General features: G+C 54.6%; 2 protein-coding genes across 2 annotated transcripts in view; both read right to left on the reverse strand.

The window, feature by feature from the left end:
- Positions 1-6547, reverse strand: part of CRX (cone-rod homeobox) — a 34234-nt gene extending 27687 nt beyond the window's left edge. The window contains exon 1 of the mRNA XM_039509872.1: positions 6459-6547. The gene's annotated coding sequence lies outside the window, so the exon portion shown is untranslated. The remainder of the gene's footprint in view (positions 1-6458) is intronic.
- Positions 6548-20053: 13506 nt separating this feature from the next.
- LOC120388611 (histone H3.3A) lies at positions 20054-24453 on the reverse strand. The gene is made up of 4 exons (XM_039510538.1): positions 24297-24453; positions 22308-22466; positions 21227-21380; positions 20054-20377 (listed from the first exon to the last, which is right to left on the reverse strand). The coding sequence occupies exons 2-4, from the start codon at positions 22433-22435 to the stop codon at positions 20249-20251; spliced, it is 411 nt and encodes a 136-aa protein (XP_039366472.1). The 5' UTR covers positions 22436-22466; positions 24297-24453; the 3' UTR covers positions 20054-20248.
- Positions 24454-25642: the final 1189 nt, after the last annotated feature.

Here is a 25642-nt window from a genome sequence, read left to right on the forward strand (position 1 = left end):
GGTATTAAACGCTGATGAAAATGGATTGCCAGCGTCCTTAATCCCCCTGCCAATCCCTCCCCGCAAAGGCACAACGCACGGGGCGACCCTCTGCAATTAGACACTTACAATTTAATTTGTCCAACTGGCTTAGAGGAAATTGAAAAGAAAAACAGGGGAAACTGACTGAAGCAGGATGTTTAAAGCGCCGCCTGGCACAGGGCAGGGCCCTGGTTCAGGTCTTAAAGATACCGCCTGGAACTAGCCTGTGTTCGGTGCGTTTTCCCTACTAAGCGTCCTTGGGAAATATCTCGTCTTACGCAGAGCAGGCTGGGAGCTATGCCCAGGTTAGCAACACTAGCGAAGCAGGAGTCGGGTCCTGCTAAAATTATGAGATTCGGCCCCTCACAAAAAATCACAAGATTGGTGTAAAACCTCTGAGATTTAGCATAACGATCATGAGATTTGACTCCAAATCATGAGATTTCGCTCTACAAATACATTTTAGGGTTATTTTTATTGCTGCCTGCGTCTGGAGCCTTTAAGAGTCTCTCTGTGACCACGAGGCTAGCAATGTATTTTTTTAACTGGAAGTTAAGATTCACATGACTCCAGGTGTTGAGGCTTTAAGAAAAGCTCCTTTGATGGGGAGGCTTAGCACTGGCAGCTCTCCGTGACCGTATCACTGCAGTGTCCAAGCGCCTCTCAATCCGTACATGTATTTATCCTCAGGGACAGGCAGGGCTGTGACCCCCCTGTATAGATGGGGAAACTGAGGCACCTCCCCTCACCTGGCCGGTCATCAGCAAACTCCAATCACGCCCCGGGCCCCCCACCCCCCTCCCTGTGCCCCTTAATGGTCTGACTCGCCCATGATCCAACAAGCAGTCAGTGCACAGCAGGGGATCAGAACCAGGTCTCCCGAGTCACCAGGTTAGCGCTGCAGCCCCTTCCTCGCAGCCTCTTTGAGCTGTCCGGCATGGTGGGCTGAATTCGTTCAGCACGGCGAGACAAATGAGCAGGCACTGGTCAGGGTCATGGTGCCACCGGCGCAAGGGGCTGTCAAAAATACACCTGATAATGTACAGCGCCTAGCGCCGAGGGGCCCCAGCCCAGGACTGGAGCAGGTAGGCGCTACCATAATACACCTAATAATGCACAGCGCCTAGCGCCGAGGGGCCCCAGCCCAGGACTGGAGCGGGTAGGCGCTACCATAATACACCTAATAATGCACAGCGCCTAGCGCCGAGAGGCCCCAGCCCAGGACTGGAGCGGGTAGGCGCTACCATAATACACCTAATAATGTACAGTGCCTAGCGCCGCAGGGCCGCAGCCCAGGACGGGGGTGCGTAGGCACTACCGTAATACATCTAATAATGCACAGCACCTAGCACCAAGGTCCCTGACTAGAGCGTGTAAGCACCAGCATCATACATGCCAAGCGCTGCGGGGCCCCAGGCCAGGATTGGGGCACAAAGGCACTACCGTAATACACCTAATAATGCACAGCACCTAGCGCCACAGGGTCCCTGACTGGGGCTTGCAGCACTACCATAATACACCTAATAAATGTACAGCCCCTAGCACCCTGGGGTCCCTGACTGGGGCTTGTAGGCGCTACTGTAATACACCTAATAATGCACAGTACCTAGCACCCTGGGGTCCCTGACTGGGGCTTGTAGGTGCTACCGTAATACAACTAATAATGCACAGCATCTACCACAATATGGCCCTGGTCCCTGCCTGTTGCCCCTAGTTACTTCCGTAATGCATCTAATAGCAATAAAAATGTACAGTGCCTAGCACCATGGGGCCCCAGCCCCTGACTGGGGCATGTAGGCACTACCATAAACCACCTAATAAACAGTAACTGGAAGTCAACCCCTAGCTCTGAGCTTTGAAACTGGACTAAGCAAAGCCTCCCCCCACCTGGCCAGTCATCAGCAAACTCCAATCACGCCCGGGACACACACACACACACACCCCCGCCCCCTTAATGGGCTCCCTGCTCCAGGGTGGCCTCTCCAAACAAGCTGCTATTGTCACCCGGCTCCTCCCTGCTAATTAACTCGAATCAACACCCAGGGGGCTAATTCCACACTCCCCCGCAGCCAATTAACACCTCCCCTCCCCGCCCCCCTTCACAGGGCACACAAGGCCCCCCTGCCAGGAACGGGCAGAAGCCGGATTGCTCCCCAGGCCTGGGAGGGCCGAGTGGGGAGCTCAGCGCCATGGCAGGCCTGGGCTGCCGCCTGCGGATGCCCACGGGAGAGGGACTGTCCGTGATGCCAGGCCCGAGGCGCAGCAGGGAAGCCAAGCGAAGGCTCGTCCCCCCAGCCCCGTGGGGCGTCGCCGCCGGCAGGGCAGGGGGCACCCCGGCTCCGGGAATGCACTAATCCTGGAAAAGCTTCGCCCCGCCAGGCCATGTGCCCGTCATGTGGCCAGCAGGGACAGAGAACAAAGGAGGCGATTTAACAATAATATACTCCAGCTTTCCTGGCTGGGGGGTCTGTAAATCTCCGGGTTACGACCGGCGGGAGGGCACGGGGAGTGGGGGCAGGCCCCTCACATGACGCTGGGCCTCATGCAAACATGCGCTCGTGGGGCAACGCAGCCTCTGGGAGGTGGGGGGTCTGCTGAGTCTAGGGTGGACTCCATACAGCCAAGCCTAGACCCTCCCTAGCCCTAGATCTCAAAGCGCTTCGCAAAGGGAGGTCAGTACCCTACAGATGGGGAAACCGAGGCACGGAACAGGAAAGAGATTTACTGGCAACGTCACGGTTAGAACACATTGAAACAGCCACACCCCAGAGGTGGCTGCATCTCAGGCGGGCGATGCCCACACACTCTGCAAAGCACAGGAGGAAAGATCCTTGGCCTAGCAGCACCGTATCATCAACAGACACAGAAGGGAGCTGAGGTTAGATAACCCCTGGGGGGCGGGCGCTGGGGGGCAGGCAGGGAAGCAGCCAGTGGCTGGGGAGGGGGTGTTGATTTCATTAGAGTGGTTCATTAGCAGACAATGGGCAGAGTTTCCTTATCAATGACCCTCATCCCCACACAATGGGCCGGCTGATGGCTTCCCTAATTAGGCAGGGGGGCAGGGGACAAAGGCCCGGGGGCCAGCTGTGCCACTGGCCCAGTGGCTATCACCAGGCAGGCGGCTTCCCGCAGGACCTGAGCATTAGCGTCTCCTTGTGCATCCCTGGGAGCCAGGATTCTCTCCCCAGCTCTGGGAGGGGGGTGGGGGCTAGTGGTTAGCGCAGGGGGGCTGGGAACCAGGACTCCTGGGTTCTCTCCACGACTCTGGGAAGGGAGTGGGGTCTAGTGGCTAGAGCAGGGGGGCTGGGAGCCAGGACTCCTGGGTTCTCTCCACGACTCGGGGAAGGGAGCAGGGCCTAGCAGTTACAGCAGGGCATCAGGATTTCTGGGTTGTTCCTGGCCGTGGGAGGGGAGCCGAGTGGGTCTCCCTGCATCCCTGACCCTCTTTGGGGGTGGGCAGAGGAGATCAAGCATAGGCCCTCTGGATCTTAAAGCACACGTCTCTCCGGCCTGACCTAAAACCAGGCCCTGAGAGCTCCCGTGGCCCAGGACAATGGAGCTGGGTTCTGCACCTCGCCCTCCTGGTCTCCTTCCACTGTCCGTGTGGCGCCCGGCCCGACGGGGACCCTGCTCTCGGTCGGTAACACCACCACGTTGGACAGAGCTCAAAATCTACAGTGAACTTGGCTTTTAAAGTCTTTTTAGTTATTAAGCAGAGAAAACTCCCCCCGCGCCCCCCCAAAATACCTGTTTGAATGGGGCCTTTCAGCTCACGCACAATGGGGGAAACTGAGGCACAGCACGATGACGTGACTCATTTAGGGAGCCAGGACTTGGGCGTAGATTTCCTGAGCCCCAGTTCAGCGCCTTCCTTATCCATCCGGCCAGCCCTTCATCCCTAAATTAACCCCCCCAGTTACAGACAGCGTTGCCTAGTGGCTAATGCACCAGCTCTATTCTATGCCCCTGGGGCGCAGGGTGGGGCACCTGGGCCAGCTCCCTTCCTGGAACTGCTGCTTTTACAGCTGGGCTGGGCTGCCGCTTTATGGGACGGGAGGGGGGTTTGTTCCTTTGTCTCCCAGCGAGACTCCGGTAAAACCCACTATTAATTTTATTGCTGCTTCCACTCATCTCCTGGCTATGCTGCATGCCTGCCAACCCCTGCAGCAACAGGGCGGGGCGGGGGGTGGCGGGTTTTCCCTGCCACCCTCTCCTGAGCGGGTTGGAATCACCCTCCTTCGCCCCGGGGGCTCAGGGCAGGGTCAGGGATGCAGCCCTGGCCCAGCCCCGCCCCCAGGGTGATGCAAACAGAGACTAGCAGCCCTGGTCCCAGGGCCCAAGCCTGGCACTGGGAGGATGGCCCCCAGCCGGCGGTTAAAGGCCCAGGAGTCAGTTCCTTCCCCTTCTCCACACGCCCTGGGCGACTCTGGGGCATGGGGCTGCGCCGATTTCACCTGCATCCCTCGCTACGGCGCCTTCCCCCCGCCAGGCCCATGCACAGCCGGCCGATGTTAACCCGCGGCAGAGAGATTGGCTGGGACGTTTCGGTCCAGTTCCCTGCCTCCCGGGGCAAGGGGCTCAGCTCGGCCATCAGAGCCGCGGGCGAGAACGCAGAGTCTCTTGCGTGTCAAATTCTGCCATTGCAAACCTTTTCCTGTTCCGAAACGGAAGGAAAAACAAGCAACGAACACACACCAATCAGAAATGTCCCATGAAACCAAATTCTGAGGGTGGGGGGAAAAAACCCCAAACCGGTTCAGGTTGAACCAAAATGTTTTGTTCTGATTTTGACCTTTTATTTTTTAAACTACAAACCCAGCGAATCTCTGCCTCAAACCGGCCTGCGCCGCGGGGTCTGGCCTGACCCAATCTCTTCGTTTTGGGAAGGGGAGGAGGAGGAGTTTTCAAAATGAAATTTCAAAATTGACTTGGTTTTCCCCAAACCTTTCGGCATTTTTCATGGAAAAACCATTTGGCTAAAACTCTGCTGTCCTCCAGCCCGGCCCTCCTCGCCAGCGCAGGGCTGGCTAAGACCTGGCACCTTGCAGCCATTCAGAAGGTTTAAATCCAGACGGGACCATTGTGTGTCCTTCAGAAAGACACCCAGTCTTGATCTACACCCACCCGGTCCCTCGGTCCTGGCTTCCGACGGTTACGCCCACTCCACGTTCAAAAAACAAACAACCGCACCTTATCGCCAAGCTGCATTTGAATGTGCAGATGGCTCTGGCGCTGCTTTGACAACAATTTGGGAGACCCCGTTATTAATGAACTCTCATCACATCCGGGGCTCATCGCCACCCCAAAGTCTTGCCCCGATCCTGGGAGTCAGCCCCCGCGCTCACACCCCAAATCTGCCTCAGTCAGACGAGCTACCAACCGTGAGCGGCGATGGCACGCCAACACCCTGCCGCCGACCCGCTTCCCCGGCAGCTGCTCCTAGGCAAGCATCCCGGTCCGACTCCTGGGCTCCATTTTATTCCCCACCTGCTTTTTTTGTTTTGTTTTACAAACCGAGCTGCTGACGTGTTCCTACAAGTGTTGGATCCACCCTGTGCTCGCCGCACAGCCGGGGACGGTTAGGACTCGCTTGGGTCGTGTCGTGGCTGGAAGCGTCGGATGGAGACAGGCGGGACAAGGTTGGTGTTTAGAGCCTGGCCGGGGGTGGGGTTTATGGCGGCCTCCCCCCGCCACCCCGACAGCAGATGAAATTGACATTTTAAGAGCAACACATTTTTCCCACTTCAAGAGACCTCCCCCTGGGCCCCAGCGGAAGTCGACGAGAGGCCAAAGCACTGGCGTAGGATGCTGGAGATCTCCGCTCATTTCCCTGTGCCAGTCACTATAGTTCTCTCTGGGCCTCAGTTTCCCCTCCAGATGCTCATGCATCCTTGGCTCAGTTGCTACGGTGATCCACTGGATCATTCCCCACCTTTCTATGGCTGCCCATCACCGTAGGATCTGGGCGCCTTCCGTGGACAATCAAGAGCTATCGCAAAGTCCCTAGTGGATTGCATGGAGGCTCTGGCTCTTCTGCCTTTAGGGGTCAGAACTCAGCTTGGGGTAGGGGTTTTTGGGGGGTAGGGGGAGCGTGGGAGGGGCATGGTGTTGGGATCTTGGGCACCGCTGATGGTGGAAAGGTGGTCTCAAAGAGGCAGGCTGTGCGACGTTTCCTACAGAGATTCAGGATTCGCCTCATCTCTGGAAGATGTTTGCACCATCCATTGTTCGTCCCCAGCTTTCACGCGACAGGCGGTGGGCAGTGAGATCGGAATCGCCGTAGGGTAGCGAAGCTATGGCTGTGGGTCACAGTAACATCCCCTGTGCCTGCCGCCCCGAGCCCCCCCCAGTCAGCCCCACACCCACTTCCCCGCTCTCTGAACTGCTGTGGTGGGAGTCAGGGTGTTCCTGAGCTCAGTACGGGAGCACGAACGTACCTGAGGCGCCACCCTAGGGAAGCTGGGGTGGGTGAGAGAGGCTTGTTTTCCTCCAAGCCCCAGTTCCTGGAATCATGGGACCATCTGGGAATCTGTTAACAAATAAAATAAATAAAAATGTGTCTCGCCTCTGCGACTGCAGAGAAAGCAGGGAACCAGAATCGCAAAGAACAAACCAAAAGGCGCCATTCAAAAAGTCTCACAATTTTGACACCAATCTTGAGGTTTTTGGGAGGCCTTGACTTGTGACTTTGGAAATTTGCAACGTTCTCCCCCCTGGAAGAACAAACCAGCTTGCATCACTGAGACCCTGGGGTGCTGGGAGGAGAACCCAGCTCTGGTGTCCAAACGCACTGAGCTTTTCTGTGTCTGCTGCTGGAATCTGGAGTAACTCCTCTATCCAGTGCTAGAGAGCAACATCAAACTCACCAAGCCAGACCACTGCGATACGTCAGAGCTTGTTCCTGTCTTGCAAGATTTGGGGGATTTTGTCCCACACAGAAAAACAAAAACCTCTCAACATTTTTCACAAACCAGTAATCCAGGGGGGAAAAATTCAACTGAGACATTTCATTTCAATTGCAACCTTTAATTTTTTTTAAAAAACCTGTTTACTATAAAAGAACTCCAGTTTCCTAAAGAAAAGTTTTTTCAATTGATATTTTGTTCCAAAAGCATCAACCTGGCCTGTTTTGATCATTCCAAAGCAGTTTTATTTCCCCCCCAAAAAAAATCGGAACGGGAGAGTCCTCGCAACCGGCTTTTTCTCATGAACCCTTCCGCTTCAAACCGAAAACAAAACTTTTATGGGAAAATTCCCACTCGGATCAACAATAAGGCTGATATTTCAGAACGCTGGTACCCTGTGTGAAAGGGACAAAGCCCCCCAAAGCCGCAGCCAGCTGTCTCCCCTGCTTTTAACACCCTTAGTACGTTCTCAGGACTATTTTGGTTTCTGAGACACACGTAGCTCTGGGCACAACCAAGGACTGCTGGTGTTGGGCCAGCTGTGAGGGCACAATTCTGCATGTGCTTGTGTCTACATGTGCAATTTCATGTGTGTGCAAATGACTGAGTGATCTAGTGGATGCGTGAAACGTTGTGCAGGTGCTTGTGTTTGCGTGACCATGATTCTGGACACGCAAGTCCTGCCAATGCTTGCACCAATGCAGACACTTGTGCACAGGCGTGCAAAACCGGTGTGCGTTTCACACCCTGGGCTGTGACCCCTGCTAGATCCCTTCCAAGGCAAAGGCCAGTTTTGTGGCACTCGATGACACCCCACAACCACATCAAATATGAGGGGGAGTAGTGCTGTGTCTACCGCCCTCTAGCGGACAGACGGAAAGAACCAGCAGGAAGAGGTGGGGGGTGAGGGGGCAGCCCCCTAATTTGCCCCATGGCCAGGAGAGGCTGTCGAATTAAGTGGTGCCCCATGTAGGCAGCACGCCAGCATTGCAGGCCCTGCTCCCCCGGTGCTGGCAGAGCCAGGATCGTGATTACAGGGAGCCGGGGTGGAAGCTGGGAGGCAGGAACAAGGGGGGGGAGAGGTTGGGAAGCTAAAGGAATTGTTTTCCTGCAGATAAATGGGAAGTGTCTTGGCACCTGAGCCAGATCTGGGGAGCGGCTGGAGCCCCCCACTCAGGACCAGGCTCTCAGTGTGCAAGGCCCAGCCCAAAGCCAGCCAGGAGCCTGGACTCTCGCTCGGTACCGGGGCAGAGGCCTCTTTGCCCCAGCGGTGGGGTGTGTTCCCTGCACTGCTTTGGCTGAGACGGAGTTCATTCGGGTGCGGGGCAGGGGAGCAGACAGGAGTCTAGCCCAGGAGCTGGGAGGCAGAACTCCTGGGTTCTGTCCCCCGCTCTGGGAGGGGAGTGCGGTTTGGTGGTTAGAGCCAGGGGGTTGGGAGCCTGGACTCCTGGGTTCTATTCTCTGCCCTCTGTGATTAACAGGAGGTGGAAGCTAGGGGAGGGAGGGACTCTCAGGCCAGAAGGACCCATCGTGATCATCCAGTCACGTGTTTCCTTTAGAAAGACACCCAGTCTTGATCTACCGACCCTCCCCCCAAATAATGGCCAATCCACCCCACACATCGCAAGCCACAGGGCCTCGCCCCCCACTCCTGTAACGGAGCCTCCCCTCTGGCTGAGTTACTGAAACCCTCAAATCAGTTTAAAGAGCACAAGAGAAAGCCACCATTAACACCAGTTAAACCTTGCACTGCACTTTCCAGGAGAGGATCTAAAAGCACAGGTTACTTCCAGAGTAGTTCCCCACTTGGGGAAACTGAGGCACAGAAAGCTGAAGGGAGCCAGGTTGGAGGCTGCATCGTCACTGGCTGACCAGTTTTGCAACCCCCGTGAGCAAACATGGAGCACTGCTTATACTGTGGCAGGCTGCAGGGACCCCATGGAAAGGACTCACCGAAGGCGCGGCAGGCCATGGCAGAGCAGTTCTGTCCTCCCTCACGCCCCCTGCAGACGGTCTCGGGTCCAGGGGGTCCTTCATGCCTCAGCCGGGTCACGTTTTCGTTCCACTCCTTCCAGGGGTAACGGCAAGTCCCACAGCCAATCCAGTGCCCTTACGTTCGGCCCTCGGCCCCAAACGCCCAGCCCCGTGGGCCTCACACCCTCCCATCTGGGCTTTAAGTCATCTGTATCCCCTTGCGTGGGGGGCTTCACGCCCATCTCTAGCCCAGGGACCCTCACGTCAGCGGCAAAGGCCAATCCATCAGACCGCTTCCTATCTCTGGCCGTTCCCCAGGCCTGTCCCCCATTGCTCCCCCGGGTCCCCCAGCGGCTTGCTTCAGTCCTGTATCTTCCTCAGCCCCGTCCCGCCAGGCTCCCCACTTTACCGCCAAGAGCAGGGACTGCAGAATTTTTCCCTTCTGCTCCAGGCTGCCTGTCTCTCTGGCAGGAGCCAGCTGGGCCTCAGCTCTGATCAGCCTCCAGGTGCAGCCCGGTGGTGTAACATTCACCCTTTCACCACCTGTGGAGGGTAGGAACCCCCGAGCAGGGCCCCGTCCTGGCAGGTACCGCACAAACACAGGCTAAACGGACAAAGGGTGTGAGGGGAAACTGAGGCAGAGAAAGGGGGCTGGGAATAGGACAGGTCCTGGGCTTTATCCACAAGCCAGCACTGGAGAAAGGGGGTCACCTGGCCCATAGGGATCTGGTGATGCCGCTGTGGCATGCTCCCCCGCCCACTGGGCACGACTGGGGCATGGGGGGTACCATTTATAGGGAGATTTGGAAAAGACCTGAGCAAAGGAAACAAAATTTCCCCTCCAGCAGGGGATCAAGCATGAGGGAGGCTAATCCTCTCTGGGCCAGCTGTCTGCGTCTGAGAGGCCAGGCCTGCATGCTACCTGGCTGCCCCTCGCCGCTCCCGAGGCTGGAGGGCGACTGTGGGGTCTGAGGGCTAGGCAGGACAGGGACGATAAAGGGGGTGGGCCTCTCACAAGGGGAAAACCTCAGTGGGGCCCCACGCAGTCCCCTGGGGTCAGCAGCAGAGCTGCCATGGGCTCACCAGGCTCTCGGAGAACGGAGCCACCGGGACATAGGGGAGATGGGGCACCAGACTGATGGGTCAAACTGCTCCATCTCCCAAACACCCCCCCAAAGCAGACCCGCAAGGGGGGGCTGAGCAGCACCCACCCACCCCCCGCGCCGTGGAGGAGCGAGCGGCGAGCTTCCGTCGCTTCACACCCTCGGTTACTTTGCAGCTTCACAATCGCCAGGCTGGATCGGAACAGGATCCCATCTCTGGCCAGCACCAGCTGCTTGAACCTTCCTGACCCCCGATGGCTCAAGCTGGGTTTACGCCCTGGAGCATGGGGGTTCGTGCACCCCGCTGGGTACTTGGTTGGCTGGCTCAGACGACTCCAGCTCTGCCTGAACAAGCCAGTGCGGCACGAACGAGTGGGGGGCCCGGAAACCTCTTTGTGCCATCAGGGTCAAGAGGCCACCGTCCCTGGGGCAGTTTTCTCCCCACGGCCGAGTGCAGGGCTTCTTGCATGGGGGCACTGCGGGAGACAGGATGGGCCTATGAGTCTGATCCACGCTGGCAGTTCCTATGTTCCTAGACAGAGGGTGCTGCTAGGGAAGTGGGAACAACCCCGTGGGGCCAAGGAGATGATCCTGGTTCTGGGGGCCTTGGTCTGAGCTGGCACCCCCCCCCCACCAAATTTAATCCTCATCCTGTGCCCCCACTCCCGCCCCCGACCCTGAGGCCTGGGGGAGTCTGGACTCTGGCCTTCCCAGCTTGGAGCCAAGTCTGGTTTTCAGTGGCATGATCCTGCTGCTGGGTGCCAGGGGGCTGCCCTCGCACAGGGCCCCCGGGCCCCGTGTGTCAGCCAGGAGAGTGCAGCACACAAAGCGGGCCCTGTGAGCCAGGCTGGCAAATCCCCCAGGAATGCCAAGCGGCCGCTAATGCCCTGGGTAACGTGCTGCACTTTCCCAAAGGCAGCGGGTCCCTCCTGGCCATTCCCAGCAGGGACGGGGAGACGCCTCCATTACGGGTCACCGGCCGTGGCAAGCTCAGGCCCTCACTGCATTGAGACCAAGCGGTGGCTAGACAGAGCGGACGTGTCCGTCCTGCTCTCTGCCACGGGCAGCGAGGGTGACGGAGCGGAAAAAGGTGCCAAAGTCCAAATTCTGCTCCACCACCATCTCTCTGCTCGAAGAATATTACCACAGGCGTCTCCGCCTGCCGCCAACTCCCTTCGCCCACCGCCCTCCCCAGGCGGAGGCTGTTGCCAGGCCTCGGGGGAGCAGCTGGGTGGAGAGTGTTGAAATCTTGATGATTAGTTTGTTTCTTAGACGCAGGGATTTGGAGCTGGTGAGCCCTAATCCTTTCAGTGTGATGGAAGCCCATATGCACCGGAGTCACACACGCCCACACCCGTGTCCTGCCCCCCTAGACCTCTCCCAATAGACCCAGGCATCCGAGCCAGCCGCCATCCTAATGCCCCACGTCACCTTTAGATCCCCACCCCCGCCCTTGGAGGAAACGCTCCCCTAGGGGACTCACCGCTGCAGGAGCTTAGAAAGACAAGAGACGCCAGATTTGCCGAGATCCCCTGGTGCAAACGCAAAGGCTGGGGCATGCCTGCACGACACTGCGAACGGCCGCAGGTGCAGCTCGGCTCAATGCTGTTTCGTAATATCTGCAGCGACTCCCACGCTAACTGGCTCTGGTTCCACCCGAACTCGGGCTCACCTCAGAATCAGGCCCCCGTTGTGGGGGCGCTAGGGAATTGTGGGTCACGAGGGGGATTAGGTCCCGAAGATGGGAGGTGTTGGCTGGACGCTCCTGGGGACTGAGCCAGAGGGACCCGCAGCCTGGCAGCTTTTCCATAAACCCTCCCTTCCCAGGCGGCCTTGCAGCGCCGATGAGAGAGTGCCCCAGCCGCGTGGCAGCCCGAGAAGCAGGATCCCTATGCCACTTCCACAGTCATTCCGGCCATTAGTCCTTACTGGTGCCCTCCGGCGCCTCCGCTTTGTACAGCACCGACAGTCGGCTCCTTTAGTCCCACCTGCTTCAAGAGAACGATTGGCCAGGCCAGGGCGAGCCAGCTGGGCTGCTACCCAGTGTATCATTAACACACCAGCAACTAGGGGCCCCAACTAAGATCAAGGGCTGACTGCGCCGGGCGCCACTCAGACCCCGAGCGAGATCAGGGCCCCGTCGGGCCGGGCGCTGCCCAGACCCCAAGCGAGATCAGGGCCCCGTCGTCCCGGGCGCCGCCGAGACCCCAAGCGAGATCAGGGCCCCGTCGTCCCGGGCGCCGCCCAGACCCCAACCGAGATCAGGACCCTGTCAGGCCGGGTGCTGCACAGACACTCCCTGCCCCAAAGAGCTCCCAGTCCAAACAGACCAAGGGTGATTTTCCCCCTTGTAGAGATGGGGAACCCCAAGTGCAGCCTGGTTCTGTGACTTGCCCAGGCTGCAGCAGAGGCAGAAATCAAATGAAAATCTCCTGAGGCCCAGCCCAGAGCCTTAGCCACACGGCCAGCATTGCTCCGGGGTGGGGGACGAGTGGGGCTGAAGCAAGAGGGTCTGATTTCAGCGGGCCCCTAGCTGAGCATGGCCGCCGGTGGGCAGGCTGCTCTCAGGCCAGCAGACACCTCCCTCTCGGTGTGTTCACTCAGGCTCTCTCTCCACAGTCACACACAGCGGCTGCGCTCGCACCCGAGTCTGCTCGCGCTTCCGGACGGCTGGATCTGTCATTAGAAGGCTCCAGAAGCGGGTCTCTTCCAGCCGTTATATAAACGAGCCCCATTGGGCAGAGCCCGTGCTCAGGTATGTGACAGCCGCATGCTGCCGGCCGGTCCCGAGACACAGGAGACAGGCCTGCCACTGGCCAGAGGCCTAGGCGGGCGGGCGTTTGAGGCAGAGGAGAATGGCTGTACCAGGAGAGAAGGCAGCCCGGCCTCAGAGCCAGGCTCTGGGCCCAGGTCTGCAGCCCAGCACCCGGCTCTGGTTTCGCACCCGACCCAACAAGGGCAGCCTTTGCTCGGCAAACAGGATTCTTTTGCAGGGACACGGCCCCTGCTTCCTTGGAGTGCTGGGCCCAGCTTTGCTAGTGGCGCCTCTATTTGGTCTCCTGTCAATTACGTCCCCATGCAGAGGCACGGCCAGGAATGAACAGGGGCCTGAGCAGCTCAGGTCAGCTGGCCCCCTTGCACCAACAGCCCAGTTCAAGAGAAACTCCCCCAACCCCTAAATTGTAGCATATGCAGCTTGGCCAAGCTACGCATGGGAGAGTCTGGCCAGCCCTGGGATGGGAGAGTGCAAAGGAAATCCAGGGGTGCTGCAGGGCTTGCTGGGGGGATTCAATAGGGGGTGCTCTTCCCTAGGAGTCAGTGCCAACTACCCCAGACCCCAGCATGGTGCTGCCGGGAGAGGGGTGGAGGAGTCAGCAGGAGGCGCTCTCCCTTTGCAGTCAGTGCTCAGAGCCCCAGTGGTGCACCAGAAAGCCAGGCCCTCTCGCCCTCATGCTGCAGGAAAGGTGTTAGCTCCAGACTCCCCCTCTCGCGGCACTGGAAATTCCTCTGCCCTCAGCTGGAGAGCGGTCTTCACTTCCTGTCCTAGCCAGCAGCTGCTGCAGCCTACCCCGGGAGTGGCTGCATTTCAGCAGTGGGGATGTGACTCATACTGCCACTGTAACATATCAACGCAGCCCTGGCTGCTGAGAACAGGGCTGGAAAGCTCAGGCTCTTGCCTCTTGAGCTAAAGGAGAATCCCCATTAACTGCTCTCCATAGAGGGAGTATGACACACAGCCAAGCCATTCTGATTCCATCCAATCAGTTCTTTAGGAGCCACACGGTGACTCTTTGCGTTCACCTAGCACAGGCTGAATTTAAAGCCAAGCAAGAGAAGCAAATTAGTTCTTTTTGCACAGTCAGTAGCATCTTCCTCCAGGCATATTTACAGCCTGGCTCTGTCCTATTTGACAGAGAGAGGACGAGGCTGGGGAGAGGGGCGGAAGAAATCAAGAAGTGCTTTTTCAAGCCCAGTGGGAAGCCGCGCCACGCGCAGCTATTTCCAAACCTTAAAGACGTTAATTCAAATCCTGCCCTGGGGTCAAAGGCCAGACCTGAGCAGTGGCCGCACGGCAGAGCGGCCCTAATTAAAAGACTGACTTCCTAACCTCAAATGGCGCAGTGCATCTCCAGCCACTGGGAATCATCTGCAGAGTGCGGGAGGGGAGTGGGGAAGGGGGAGAGAAGGAACACAAACAACTCGCAGCCAAATTAAAGGTGAAAAGTCCCTAGGGAGAAAGCCATGTCCTTCTCGGATAGGCCAATGTTTCCAGCCCGTTAGCTTCCTGAAGCCCTGCCTGCATTCAGCTTTTAGCCACCAGTGTCATCTGCTGCAAACATCTAGTGTGCTTCTCATCTGCGTTATGGCAGCACCTGGCATCTCCAACCAAGAGTGGGGCCGTCATGACGGGCGCTGTGCCGACAGAGAGCGAGAGGCAGGCCCTGACCTGAAGAGCTACAGGCAAAAGAGCCAGGACCGAGGAAAAAAAAGATTATTTATCTCCATTTTACAGACAGCAGAACCGAGGTCACACGGGGAGCCAGGAATAGCACCCAGGAGTCCTGACTACCAGTGCTGCTCTAACCACTAGACAACACTCCTTCCCCAGAATCAGGAGTCCAGGAGCCCTCTCTCTTGCTAGCCACTAGACCCCACTCCCCCCCAGAGCTGGGAATACAGGCTGGCTTCCCCAGTCCTGGCTCTAACCACTAGATCACCCTTCCCCCTACAGACTGGTGTTGAGCAACTTTGCCATCTTTTTTAAAAAGACATTTGGACAGAACAGGACACAGAGCAGCTCCCATTACGGTCATTCAGTCCAAAGATCCTGGGAATTCTCAAGACACCACCTGGAAAGGGAAGGCAAAGGATCCACTTTAGGGCTGGTCGCTTGAAGAATTTCCAACCCAGGGACGTTAGATCTTCCGAAGCTCCTTTCCCACCGGAGATATTTCAACCTGGTTCCTACAGCAAATAGTTGCCAGTGAACAGTTTGGTTCAGAGTCGAGGATCGAGGATCCACTTCTTAGCTAACACACCACTGCCCTCCTCTGGTCACTAGGCCTCTTTACAAGGGGACTAGACATTATGCCTGTCAGATTACGCTCCAGAGATTCAAGACACTGGTTTAATTTGCCAGCAGGGAAATTTCTACCAAGGGTCTCCAGAACCCAGTGTGTCTTTAACTCTCCTTCTTCAAAACGATCCTCTCTTGGTGCAAACACACACGAGTTGTTCTGTACATTTCGGAATCTGAAACTCCTTTGGGTGTGTGGGGGGGGAAAACAAAATCCGTTCCCAACGGACACAAGTGATGTCCATAAGTTTGCAATTCTTATGCAGAAATTAATAGCATCTGAATATTGGTAGCACCTAAAAACATCAGCTCAAGGCCCCATTGCTCCAGGTGTGGCATAGACAGAGTGAGAGACAGTCCCTGCCCCCAAAGAGCTTGCAATCTGAATCAGTGCCTCAGCTTTTTCCAGGCCATGACCCTCTTCTGCATCGCATGCAGCAGCACAGTAAGGGTTGGGATCCCCTCACAGAACACGGAAATCTCGAACAGGAGCAGAGAGGTTAATTTACCTCTGTATTTGGCCCTAGCGTGGCCGCTGCGGGAATCCTGTGTCCAGTTCCGGTGCCCACGATTCAGGCAAGAGGTTGATAAATTGGAGGGGCCAGAGAAGAGGAGTGGAACGCATGCCTGAGAGTGATAAACAGGTTGAGCTCCCGGAGTCTAACTTATCAAAGAGAAGGTGAAGGGGTAACTTGATCCCAGGGTGCAAGAGGGAACAACACTGTGATACCAGAGGGTCTGCAATCTAGCAGACAAAGGTCTAGCAAGATCCAGCGGCTGGAAACTGAAGCTGGAGTCAAGGCGCAACATTTTTAACAGCCGGGGGATTACCGCCTGCAAGAACCTAGCACAGGTCACGGTGGACTCCCCGTTACGGGAAACATTTAAAACAAGATTGGATCTGTGTGTAAAAGATGGACTCTAACCCAACCATAGCGACTGGATCGGAAACCGGAATTCATGCCGGGAAGGCTTACGACCGATGGTGCACAGCAGGTCAGACTAAACCATCACAGGGGGGCCCGTCAGGCTTCTTAATCTGGGAAATGCCCTGGAGGTGCTGATATTTCTGGGACACTAACTGACTAGGGAACTGAGGCTGCGATTTGCCTGGTTCTAATCCCACGGTTGCTCCAGCAGGCCAGGGGCAGGGCTCAGGATTAGAACCCGAGTCTCTCAGTTCCGTGTCTCCTGGTCTGTTCTCGTGGTAGCTCCCAAGAGTCTGCTGTCGGCCTAGCCAGGCCTCCAGCTGCCTCCTTAACTCACCCCCGTCTGTCCTAAGCACATCAGACCAGCCGGTGCTCTGCCATCCCATACAGCCGGGGGAGATGTTTGGAATGGGGGGCTGGTGCGCCACATTCGCCCCTTTTCAGGGGAGGATATAATTAGTTCCTTTAACAATATTTATCCAGGAGGGTTGTTTGGGCCTTAGCACATTACTCTGCTCACGGGCCTGGCTGAATCCGACAAGGCAGATCACTGCACACACAAAGCCCTAGGCCCTCGCTGGGCTGGGAAGGAGGATACTGATTATACAAAGCTAATAACAGTGGGACGAGTCAAATATCCTGCCAGGTGTTTTAGCCGTTCACAGTAAGCAGCCCCAGGGGCTTGAATGTGCCTGGGTATGTTAGAAGGGAAATATCACCCAACATTCACTGCCCCCTGCTGGGGTATCTGTGTACTACGGCCCTCTGGTGGCTAGAATCAGAACTTCCCAGCTGTGGGCCCTATATGGCTAACGGCGACTGGGAATTTCCTTCAGATCCAGGCCCAGGCTTTCGGAGGAGGGGGGGGGGTCTAGGTTCATTTGCTTTTGTGTTCTGATCTCAGAGTCCTGACTCACCACCAGCCGCCGGCTCCCCCTAAACAGCATGTTCTTTGCCGGGGGCCTCCCGCTCAGCCCAGATCCTAAGGCAGAGTGGAAAGGACCTGGTTAGATGCTCTGGCGGGAGGCAGAGGGATGAGTGCTGACTTCCTAACGGTGCTGTGCATTTCCTTTTGCCAAGGCTGTTTATTAATAATAAATACCTGGCTGCTGAGTAGCATTGTCACCGGGGCTCACAAAGTGCTCTACCCAAGCCGGGCCAACCCCCTCTCTAGGGCAGGCACTTTTATCCTCATCTTACAAAGGGCCCTAGGGAGGGGATGCAAATTGCTGAAGGATACGGAATGAGTCAGGGGCCAGCTCAGGATATAAATCAGAAAATCCACTCTGTGGTTCCCTGCTTAACCTGTACCCCCCACGCCCCTCCCAGAGCAGGGACCGGTACCCAGGAGTCCTGCCTCCCCATCTCCTGCTCTAATCAGTAGTCAATATCCGCAGAGTAGGTAATAGAACCGCTAGCATACTGAGTCACGGCCCCCTCGCTCTAACCACTGGCCCGCACTGCCTCCATGTAAGATACAGAGATATTAAAAGCTTTGCAAACAAGAAAAAAAAAAAAACCACCCCAGCAAACTCCACACACTTGTCCTTTTTAAGCAAAGGGGACTGCACGTCCTCAAAGGCCCATCTGCCTCTGCTACCCCAGAGAAAATAAAGCAGCCCTGACACACCACCACTGTAATCCCACTTAAGGTGGCTAAAACAGGGCTTTCGCTCTGCCACACTGTCTCTAAATTTAATGCAAACTTGTCAAGTGCAATCAAGTCAGCGCTGCAGGGTAATCCGCTCTCAGTCCCCTTAGCACCTGCACCGTGGTGATTTGACAGACCAGATGTACCAAGGGATGGAAGGTTCCCTCCACGCCCCAGCTGAAAGGGAGCAAGTGGGAGCAGTGAGGCTGGAAATGCACAAGACAGGTCAGAGCCTGCAGCAGAAATCTTGGGCCTAAATAGATGCTACCTTGCAGTTATTTACTCTACCGCAAAGTGAATGAAAAGCACTTACAGCAGAACGCGAGTATTTGACATCCACTTTGCCAAGGAACTGGATTGTGCTTGGCTTGCCACTTCCAGGCAGCTGGCAGCAGGTCCGGACTCCTGGGTTCTTTCTCTCGCTCTGCCACTGACGCCCATCCCTCTGTACCCCTCTTTAAAACCAGGGACTGAAATACAGATCTGCCTCCCAGGCACACCGCCAGGCGTAAACTCATTAGCATTTGTAAGAGAAGAGATACTTGAAAGAGATAAATAAAGCTATGGATGTTCCAACTTTTTACTGGCACAGTGTTTTACCCTTGATAGGTTTCCTATTCAGCTTATGATGCTTTCAGATACAGACCCACCCACCACGGTAATTTTGCGGTTGAGTTTTCCGAGACATTAAGCAAGTGGGCACTGAATGGCAGCAGCAATCCAAAACTGCGTGTGGGAGTAAAGTGCTTTTTTAATGGTGCCTTATGGTGTCAGATGCTAAGACTCCAAAGTGAATCCTACGGAGGACCGAACGCCTACGCAAAAAGTAGGTCAGTGCAAAAAAAGCCATCAACTCAACCCACAAAAAGCCTTTCCCTCTGTGATTATCGCAAGAGGCACGCTGCTCTTTTCTAAAGGGCAGTTTGTGTTAAAGGCAAAGAGACACTGCTCCAATCAGAACAAATCCTCTTGGAAAACAAGTACGAAATATCCAGTTGGGTGGCTGAGGGCATTTCAAGGAAGGACAGATGGGAAATTCCAGACCCTTCACCAGCAGAAATGAGCTGGAAACATGCAGTGGCCCCGATTCTGATCTTGGCTATACCATTGTCGTACGGCTGAAGTCACTGTCGTGTACAACGAAGGGCAGAATTTGCCTCGGTGAGTTTTGAGTTTAAGCAGGGCCCCGTTGCGTGCCATCAGAGTTCTCCGGGGCAGGAACAGCATGCAGTGAAATCAAGAGCTTGCCAGTACTTGAAATGCAACAGCAGAAGAGCAGTAAAACTTCATAGGAGACCCCCTCCTGTCAGCATAGGTAGTGTCTACACTGAGCATAGGTAATCCACCCCCGATCCGACACCCAGAGCAAAAGACAGCCAGGCCTGCATGAAACATGACCGCTGAAATAGTAGAGGCGTTTAAACGTACACTGCAATTCTAAATCACCATCTTCTCCAAGGGCTGTTAAAATGAGGGCTTATCTATCAGCGTTCAATAACCCCTGCACTTGCCCATTAGATGGCACCCTTCAAAGCGAGGAGCCCAAAGCATTTCAGAAATATTAGCTAAGCGGCACAGGGTGAGGAGATAAACAGATGTCATGACCTCTGGCACAGTGAAGCTAAGTCAGCCCAAGAATGCAGGAGTCCTGCCTTCTGTATCCCACTGCATGAAGTAAACACCACAACGGGAAAAGGGAGTGTCGGTGGGGGTTCTTTCCTCTGTATCCTGAAGCCAAATTGCAGGATATGGTGTCACATCAACTGGATAGGCTGTCTCTTAGCTGGGGCAGGGACCCGGGATTCCAGACTCCTGGGTGTTATTTTTGGTTCTGCCACTGGCTTGCTGTGATTTTGGGCCAGTCACTTACAACAGACTAATGCTCCCAGAAGGACTTGGAGATCCGTAAAGGATTTACGGAATTTTGGATATCGTGTCAGCACAAGGTAAGTTGCTTTGATTTACTGAAGGGCACGACACACACATCTATCCTAGTGCGACAGCAAATACAAGATTAAGGAAGCAAAAAGGTTATTGTTCAACATTTATTTCTTTTTTTTTGTTTCCACCACAGGGTGAAGAAACCTGATAGTTACAAAGGTCCAAGTCACATTTCACGAGACAGATGGAAATAAGAAAACAAGTTTAAATATCATGCCCATTCTAAATACAAAGGAAAAAAAGAAATCAAATAATGAAAAATATAGTGTAGCGTGATATTTTGCAGGTATCTTTTTACAAACCGAAGACCAAAAGCTCCTTATGTTATGCCTAAATCTACTTAAGTTTTGTGTATAAAACCAGATATTTCAAAAATGTTTCCCCCTTGTTTTATATTTTTTTTTGCAATTCTGAAAAAAAGTTTACAAAAACAAAACAAAATCCAAGTCTTGTAAATTTCTCAATTTGTTTTTTTGCTTGTACATTATGAACAAACTGATTCAACTCTCCTGATCGCTTATATCCTACTAAGATAGGTTATAACATCTCCCCGTGTCCTAGCCACTACAAACAGGAGTAGGAAAAAAACAAACAAACCTAGAGTCTACTCTAATACACTGTGTGAGCGGATATCGGCCGCCAATGAGTTAAGCCCGCTCGCCGCGGATACGACGTGCCAGCTGGATGTCTTTTGGCATGATGGTGACTCTTTTGGCGTGGATTGCACACAAGTTGGTGTCTTCAAAGAGACCCACGAGATAAGCCTCACTGGCTTCCTACCAAGAAAAAACCACAACAGAAGTAACAGCTCGATTTGTTTCGCAACAGTCTCTTTAGGAGGCATCAAAATGCTCCCATCGTACCGAGGGCAAGATTTTTCCTGCTGCTCCGTGCCGTTTATTTGGTTGTTTATGCTCATGTCTAAGGGGGGGCTGAGTGCTCTTGAAAAACCGGCCCTACATGCTTAGCACCTACCCAGCTGCGTGTGCCTCAAGGGCTTCCCAAGTGTCAGTTGAACCCCATTTGGCAGGTGAGGAAACCAATTCAGAGCCCCCAAATTCACGCCCCACCCATCTACACTAGCGAGCAGCACAGTTTCAAACATGGCAGCTTTCTCTAATGCTACGTGCTCAACACCCCCACGCCAGCGGCTTTGAGACGTGGATGCTTTCCCCTGCCACGAGTGAGTGGATTAGGAGCACAGTCATAATAAGCAGTTCCATGGGGACGAAAGGTGCTGCGGAAATGTAACTCTAAGCACTTTAGGGAGCACTTATTGACAGAGAAGCTGAGCACTGCAGCAGCCACTGATGTCAGTCTCTCTCCTCTGCCTGTACACACACACCACTGGGATGCAGTCGCCTCTCGGGGCGAAAGCAGTAATCTGTGGACATCAACGGGAATTTAGATTCTACATTCTGAAGCCAGATGCTCTGAGCAGCAGAGGTATGTTCTGCAGGTCACTCTCGAGATGAGCACGTGCCTTCATCTTTAGTTTCTACAGATTTGATGACTGCAAAGCAGGTCGGGCTCACTCTTTGGAAGGTACTTCCCAACTGTCTGGGGGCAAGTTAGACAGGTTTCATTCTGTCTGCCCAGCAGGGAAGAGAGACAAAGTCGCCTACCTGCAGGGCTCCAATGGCCGCACTCTGGAACCGCAGATCCGTCTTGAAGTCCTGAGCGATTTCACGGACCAGACGCTGGAACGGGAGTTTGCGAATCAGCAGCTCAGTGGATTTCTGGTACCTCCGGATCTCTCGAAGGGCCACAGTGCCAGGCCTGGAAGAGATTTCAAAGACATAACCTAAAGGGCTCAGAATTTAACCCCCATGCTCCCAGCCACACTCAGACATCAGAGTGCCAAGGACTGCAGACAGAACTCCCTTCTCCTCTGTAAGTGTCTCAGGTGTACCCAGGAGAGGTGGGGACACACACACACGCTTGCCCTGCCACAGTCTCTGGGGACAAACAGGACTCCCTGGTTGTTAAGCTGGCCTATTTCACTGGTGTTAATTTCACAAAACTTTCCTGTTAAAAAACAAAACACAATATTTAAAGGGGATCAACAAAGTTGACAGCCCCTAATATTAGACCACAGGGACGTCTCAAGCTTTTTAAGAACTTTAGCAGCTCCTTCCAAACAAGGACTGGAACAATGATGAAATCTCAACCTTTGCGCAGGTGCCCTATCAAACATGGGTTGCTGAGCTGGCTACAAGCACCTTTGTATGCATGTGTTTGTCCCTTCTGTTTTAATAACCCAGCCGAGAGCATAATATTTTATAAAACTATTCACTACAAATCATTATTATTTGTAATTACAGGAGCCACTCGGAACCCTGATCTCAGTCAAGGCCTCTTTGGACTCAGCCCCATACGTACCCATCGTGAGAGACTGTCCCTGCTCTGAAGAGCTTACATGCTAAGCAGATGAGCCTAGCAAAGGATGGGGGGAAACCAAGGCATGGAGAAGGGAAGCAACTTCCCCAAGGTCACACCAGCAGGTCAGTGGCATAACTGGCAGAAAAAACTCCAGCTCAGGAGTCTGAATCCCTAACTACTAGCCCATGCTCCCTCCCACATTGTACATAAGAATTAAGGCTATGATATATGTCACAATTTGTTTTTTTTCTTACAATGGCAAACTGCAGAACTCCCCTTTACGTCTCCCACGCACACCAGAAGAGAAAGCGTGACTCCAAGTACCTGTAACGATGAGGTTTCTTCACTCCCCCAGTGGAGGGTGCACTTTTCCTGGCTGCTTTGGTGGCCAGTTGCTTCCGGGGGGCTTTCCCACCAGTGGATTTACGAGCGGTCTGCTTGGTACGGGCCATTCTGGATGGTCTTTAGTGCGGAAGAAATCTGCTTTAAAAAAAAAAGGGGGGGGGGAGGGGAAGGGGAGAAAATCAGTTTAACCTTTTCAAGAACAGCTTGACCTGGGGTCTCGTCCCATCACTCCCTGTGTGACCTACAAGTCACTAAGCCAATGTGGTTCTCTACTGGTAAAATGGAGCTAGTCACACGGCCCTGCCTTCCCAGGGTGTTGGGAGGAGGAATATATTGATGACTGAGATGCTCAGATGCTATGGTAACCCTAGAGGTCGCCATATAAATGTTTAGGAACATTTCTGGCACTATATTGGGGGGGGGGGGGGATAGTACCAGAAAATCCCTGAAAAGCTTTTGCTAATTCCACAACTGCTCACTCCGAATTACTTCGTTTATAACTAGAGTGTCTCAGACGAACCTGTGTTTTGTTTCTGCTGCAATATAAAATGATCATTTCAGTCAGTAACCTGATTTGCCCAGCATGGAAGAGGAGGAGAAGTGTCTTCCCAGCTCTGGAAGAGGATGGGGTCTAATGGTTAGAACTAGGAGCCAGGACTCCTGGGTTCTATTCCCAGCATGGGAAGGCAGCAGGATCCAGTGATTACATTAGGAAGTGGGTCTGGGAGCCAGGACTGCTCCTGGGTTCTAGTCCCAGGTCTGGCAAAGGACTAGGGGCTAGTGGATTAAGGTGAGAGGGATTTACAGTCAGGATTCCTGGATTCTTTTCCTCTCCTCCCTCTGCAGTTGTCAGTTTTTGCACAGACCCACAGGTGACATTTCCCAACAGTAAGAAAAAGTCACTGATTTCCCCCCTGAGGTTCCCCGACGATCAGTGGCACCAGTTGCGGGGAGGAAGGAACCTGCTGCCCCGATCGCTCAGAAACAGGGCAGGGAGACATGTCGGGCTGGGGAAGTGAAGGCAGCGGAGGGAGCCAGCTAGGAATGGCCTGAGTGAGTCTGGAAAAGGGATCGTTGTGGGGAGGAGAGCATGGAGGGTCATCCTGGCTGGGAGCAACCATGCAGTGTGGGGGAAAGGTTATAAAAAGCAAGGAGGGGCCATCAACCGTTCATGGAGCGGAGGCTGCTCTGGGACCGAAACGAGCGATATCCCTGCAAAGGAGAGATCTGGCATCAGAGCTGGCTCGGTGCCACGTGAGACCCCGCCAAGGTGCCAGTTCCACACTAGCACCATCACAATGGGCACCAGACCGAAGCCACTGCCATCCAGGCGCCATGGCGATGGCGGCAACCAGGCACCATGGCGATGGCGGCAAGGACAATAGCAACCCCACACCAAATTGCACCATGGTGTCCCACCTCTGTGGCCAATCCGGCAGCCCCCATAGAGCCACCAGAGTCTGCTTTAATGAGAACCCAGGAGTCCTAGCTCCCAGTCCCCACCCCAGTTTGCCCCCTTTATCCACATAAAGTTTTTTTTTTTGATATTTTTTTAAAAAAGACTACATCTTCCAGAAGCCTTTGCGCCAAGTCTGGGTTTGATTGGCTAACTAGAGTCAGGTGACCTTCCCCAGGCTAACTGGGGCATTCTCCCGATCGGCCAGGGTCGCCAGCCAACAGGTATGTAACCTGACAAGAGAGGCGGTAGAGCCGCGAAGCCTCCTCGGTGATTGACGCGGCTCATGACCAATCGACCTCGGGGCTGCCTCAGGGGCTTCCAGCCAATCAGCGCGGCCACCATGCTCTCGCATCGCCCGACCAATGAGCTGCAGGATACAGACGGAAGGCGGGACTTACTTGGTGGAAGAGGCTCCTCAGACGATCTCGGTTTCTACTCACCCCCCCTTTTTTCGAACGAAGGGGGAGGGGGAAGCCCGGGTACGGGGGTGTCTCGCGCCTCCTTGTTACCTGTGTGTGTGGCTCGCGCTCCTCACTGCAGCGACCGTTGGAGCCGTTGGGAGTCCCGCGCCGGCGCTCGCGCTGCTCTCGCTCCCTTCCCGCCTTTCCCGCCAGCCCCAGCAGAAAATGGCGGGTTCCCCGGCTGGGCTATTTAACCATCATGCAATGGGGCAGAGGGGAGGGGAGGGGAGGTCAGCTGAGGTGAACCAGGCTGTGTGGGCGCCATCTTGTGAGCGCCACCCAGGCTGGCCCTGTTCCCACCCCAGTTACAGGGCTGGCAATGACAAGCCTTCCTTTAACCACAGACCCTATTGCATTTTATGCCCCTTGCATGAGTTACGTTAAGACCTCCCTCGAGTCAGGCTAAACCCTTGGCATGTGTCGTGCCAACCTTGCCTATGTGTAACATGTAAAATCTCTGGCACAAAGTCACGCCAAGTGCCTCCCCCATGTGGGTCACACCAAACTGTGCCTAGATGTAACACGCTAAAGCTCTGGAATGCATCATGCCAACCGTGCCTACATGTAACACAGTAAACCTCTGTTACAAGTCACGCCAAGTGCCCCCCCCAGCATGCATCTTGCCAACCTTGCCTACATGTAACACAGTAAACCTCTGTTACAAGTCATGCCAAGCGCCCCCCCCCAGCATGCATCTTGCCTACATGTAACATGTGAAACCCCTGGGCACATGTCACACCAAGTGCCTCCCCCATGTGTGTCATGCCAACCTTCCCTACATGTAACATGCCAACCCTTCCCCCCGCATATTCACACCAACCTTTCTAATATATAACATGTCAACGCCCTTGCAGAAGCTTTGGCAACGCCTTCCAGTGCACATATTATATCAAGCCCTTTGCACTAGCCATATGAACCTCCCCGTATAGGGTGACCATATGTCCCGATTTTATAGGGACAGTCCTGATTTTTGGATCTTTTTCTTATAGGCTCCTACCCCCCCCCCCCCCCCCAATTTTTTTTTTTTTGCTTGTCTCACCTATGGCCCATGCCAAGTCATGCCAACTAGCCACGTATGTCACTATAAAACCCTCACAGAAGTCACATCTACCCCCTGCATGAGCCATGACCAGTGAGGTTGACACCCATGTAACGTCAATAGCCTATCACCAGTCACATCAAGTAGGGCTGGTGCAAATTTTACCGTTTTCCCCACATCAAGCCACTGTCAACGTTATGCCAGCCTTCCCTATCACAAGTCACGTCAACTGGTGCTGATGCCAAAATCACATCATCTGAGTACCTAGACAGCTAGGTGCATTAGAGAGGATAATTAACTAGTCACTGCCACCCTATTATCTCAGGTAAGAGACCTCCTGTATATGGTACCCTTG

Source organism: Mauremys reevesii, linkage group 22, assembly GCF_016161935.1.
Source record: "Mauremys reevesii isolate NIE-2019 linkage group 22, ASM1616193v1, whole genome shotgun sequence".
Taxonomy (NCBI): domain Eukaryota; kingdom Metazoa; phylum Chordata; order Testudines; family Geoemydidae; genus Mauremys; species Mauremys reevesii.

Coding starts and splice junctions, on each gene's coding strand:
- LOC120388611 (XM_039510538.1), bottom strand. CDS start 22,435: ATGGCCCGTACCAAGCAGACCGCTCGTAAATCCACTGGTGGGAAAGCC. Junction 21,381..22,307: donor AAGAAACCTCATCGTTACAG/GTACTTGGAGTC, acceptor AATCTCTTCCAG/GCCTGGCACTGTGGCCCTTC. Junction 20,378..21,226: donor CGGCCATTGGAGCCCTGCAG/GTAGGCGACTTT, acceptor TTTTCTTGGTAG/GAAGCCAGTGAGGCTTATCT.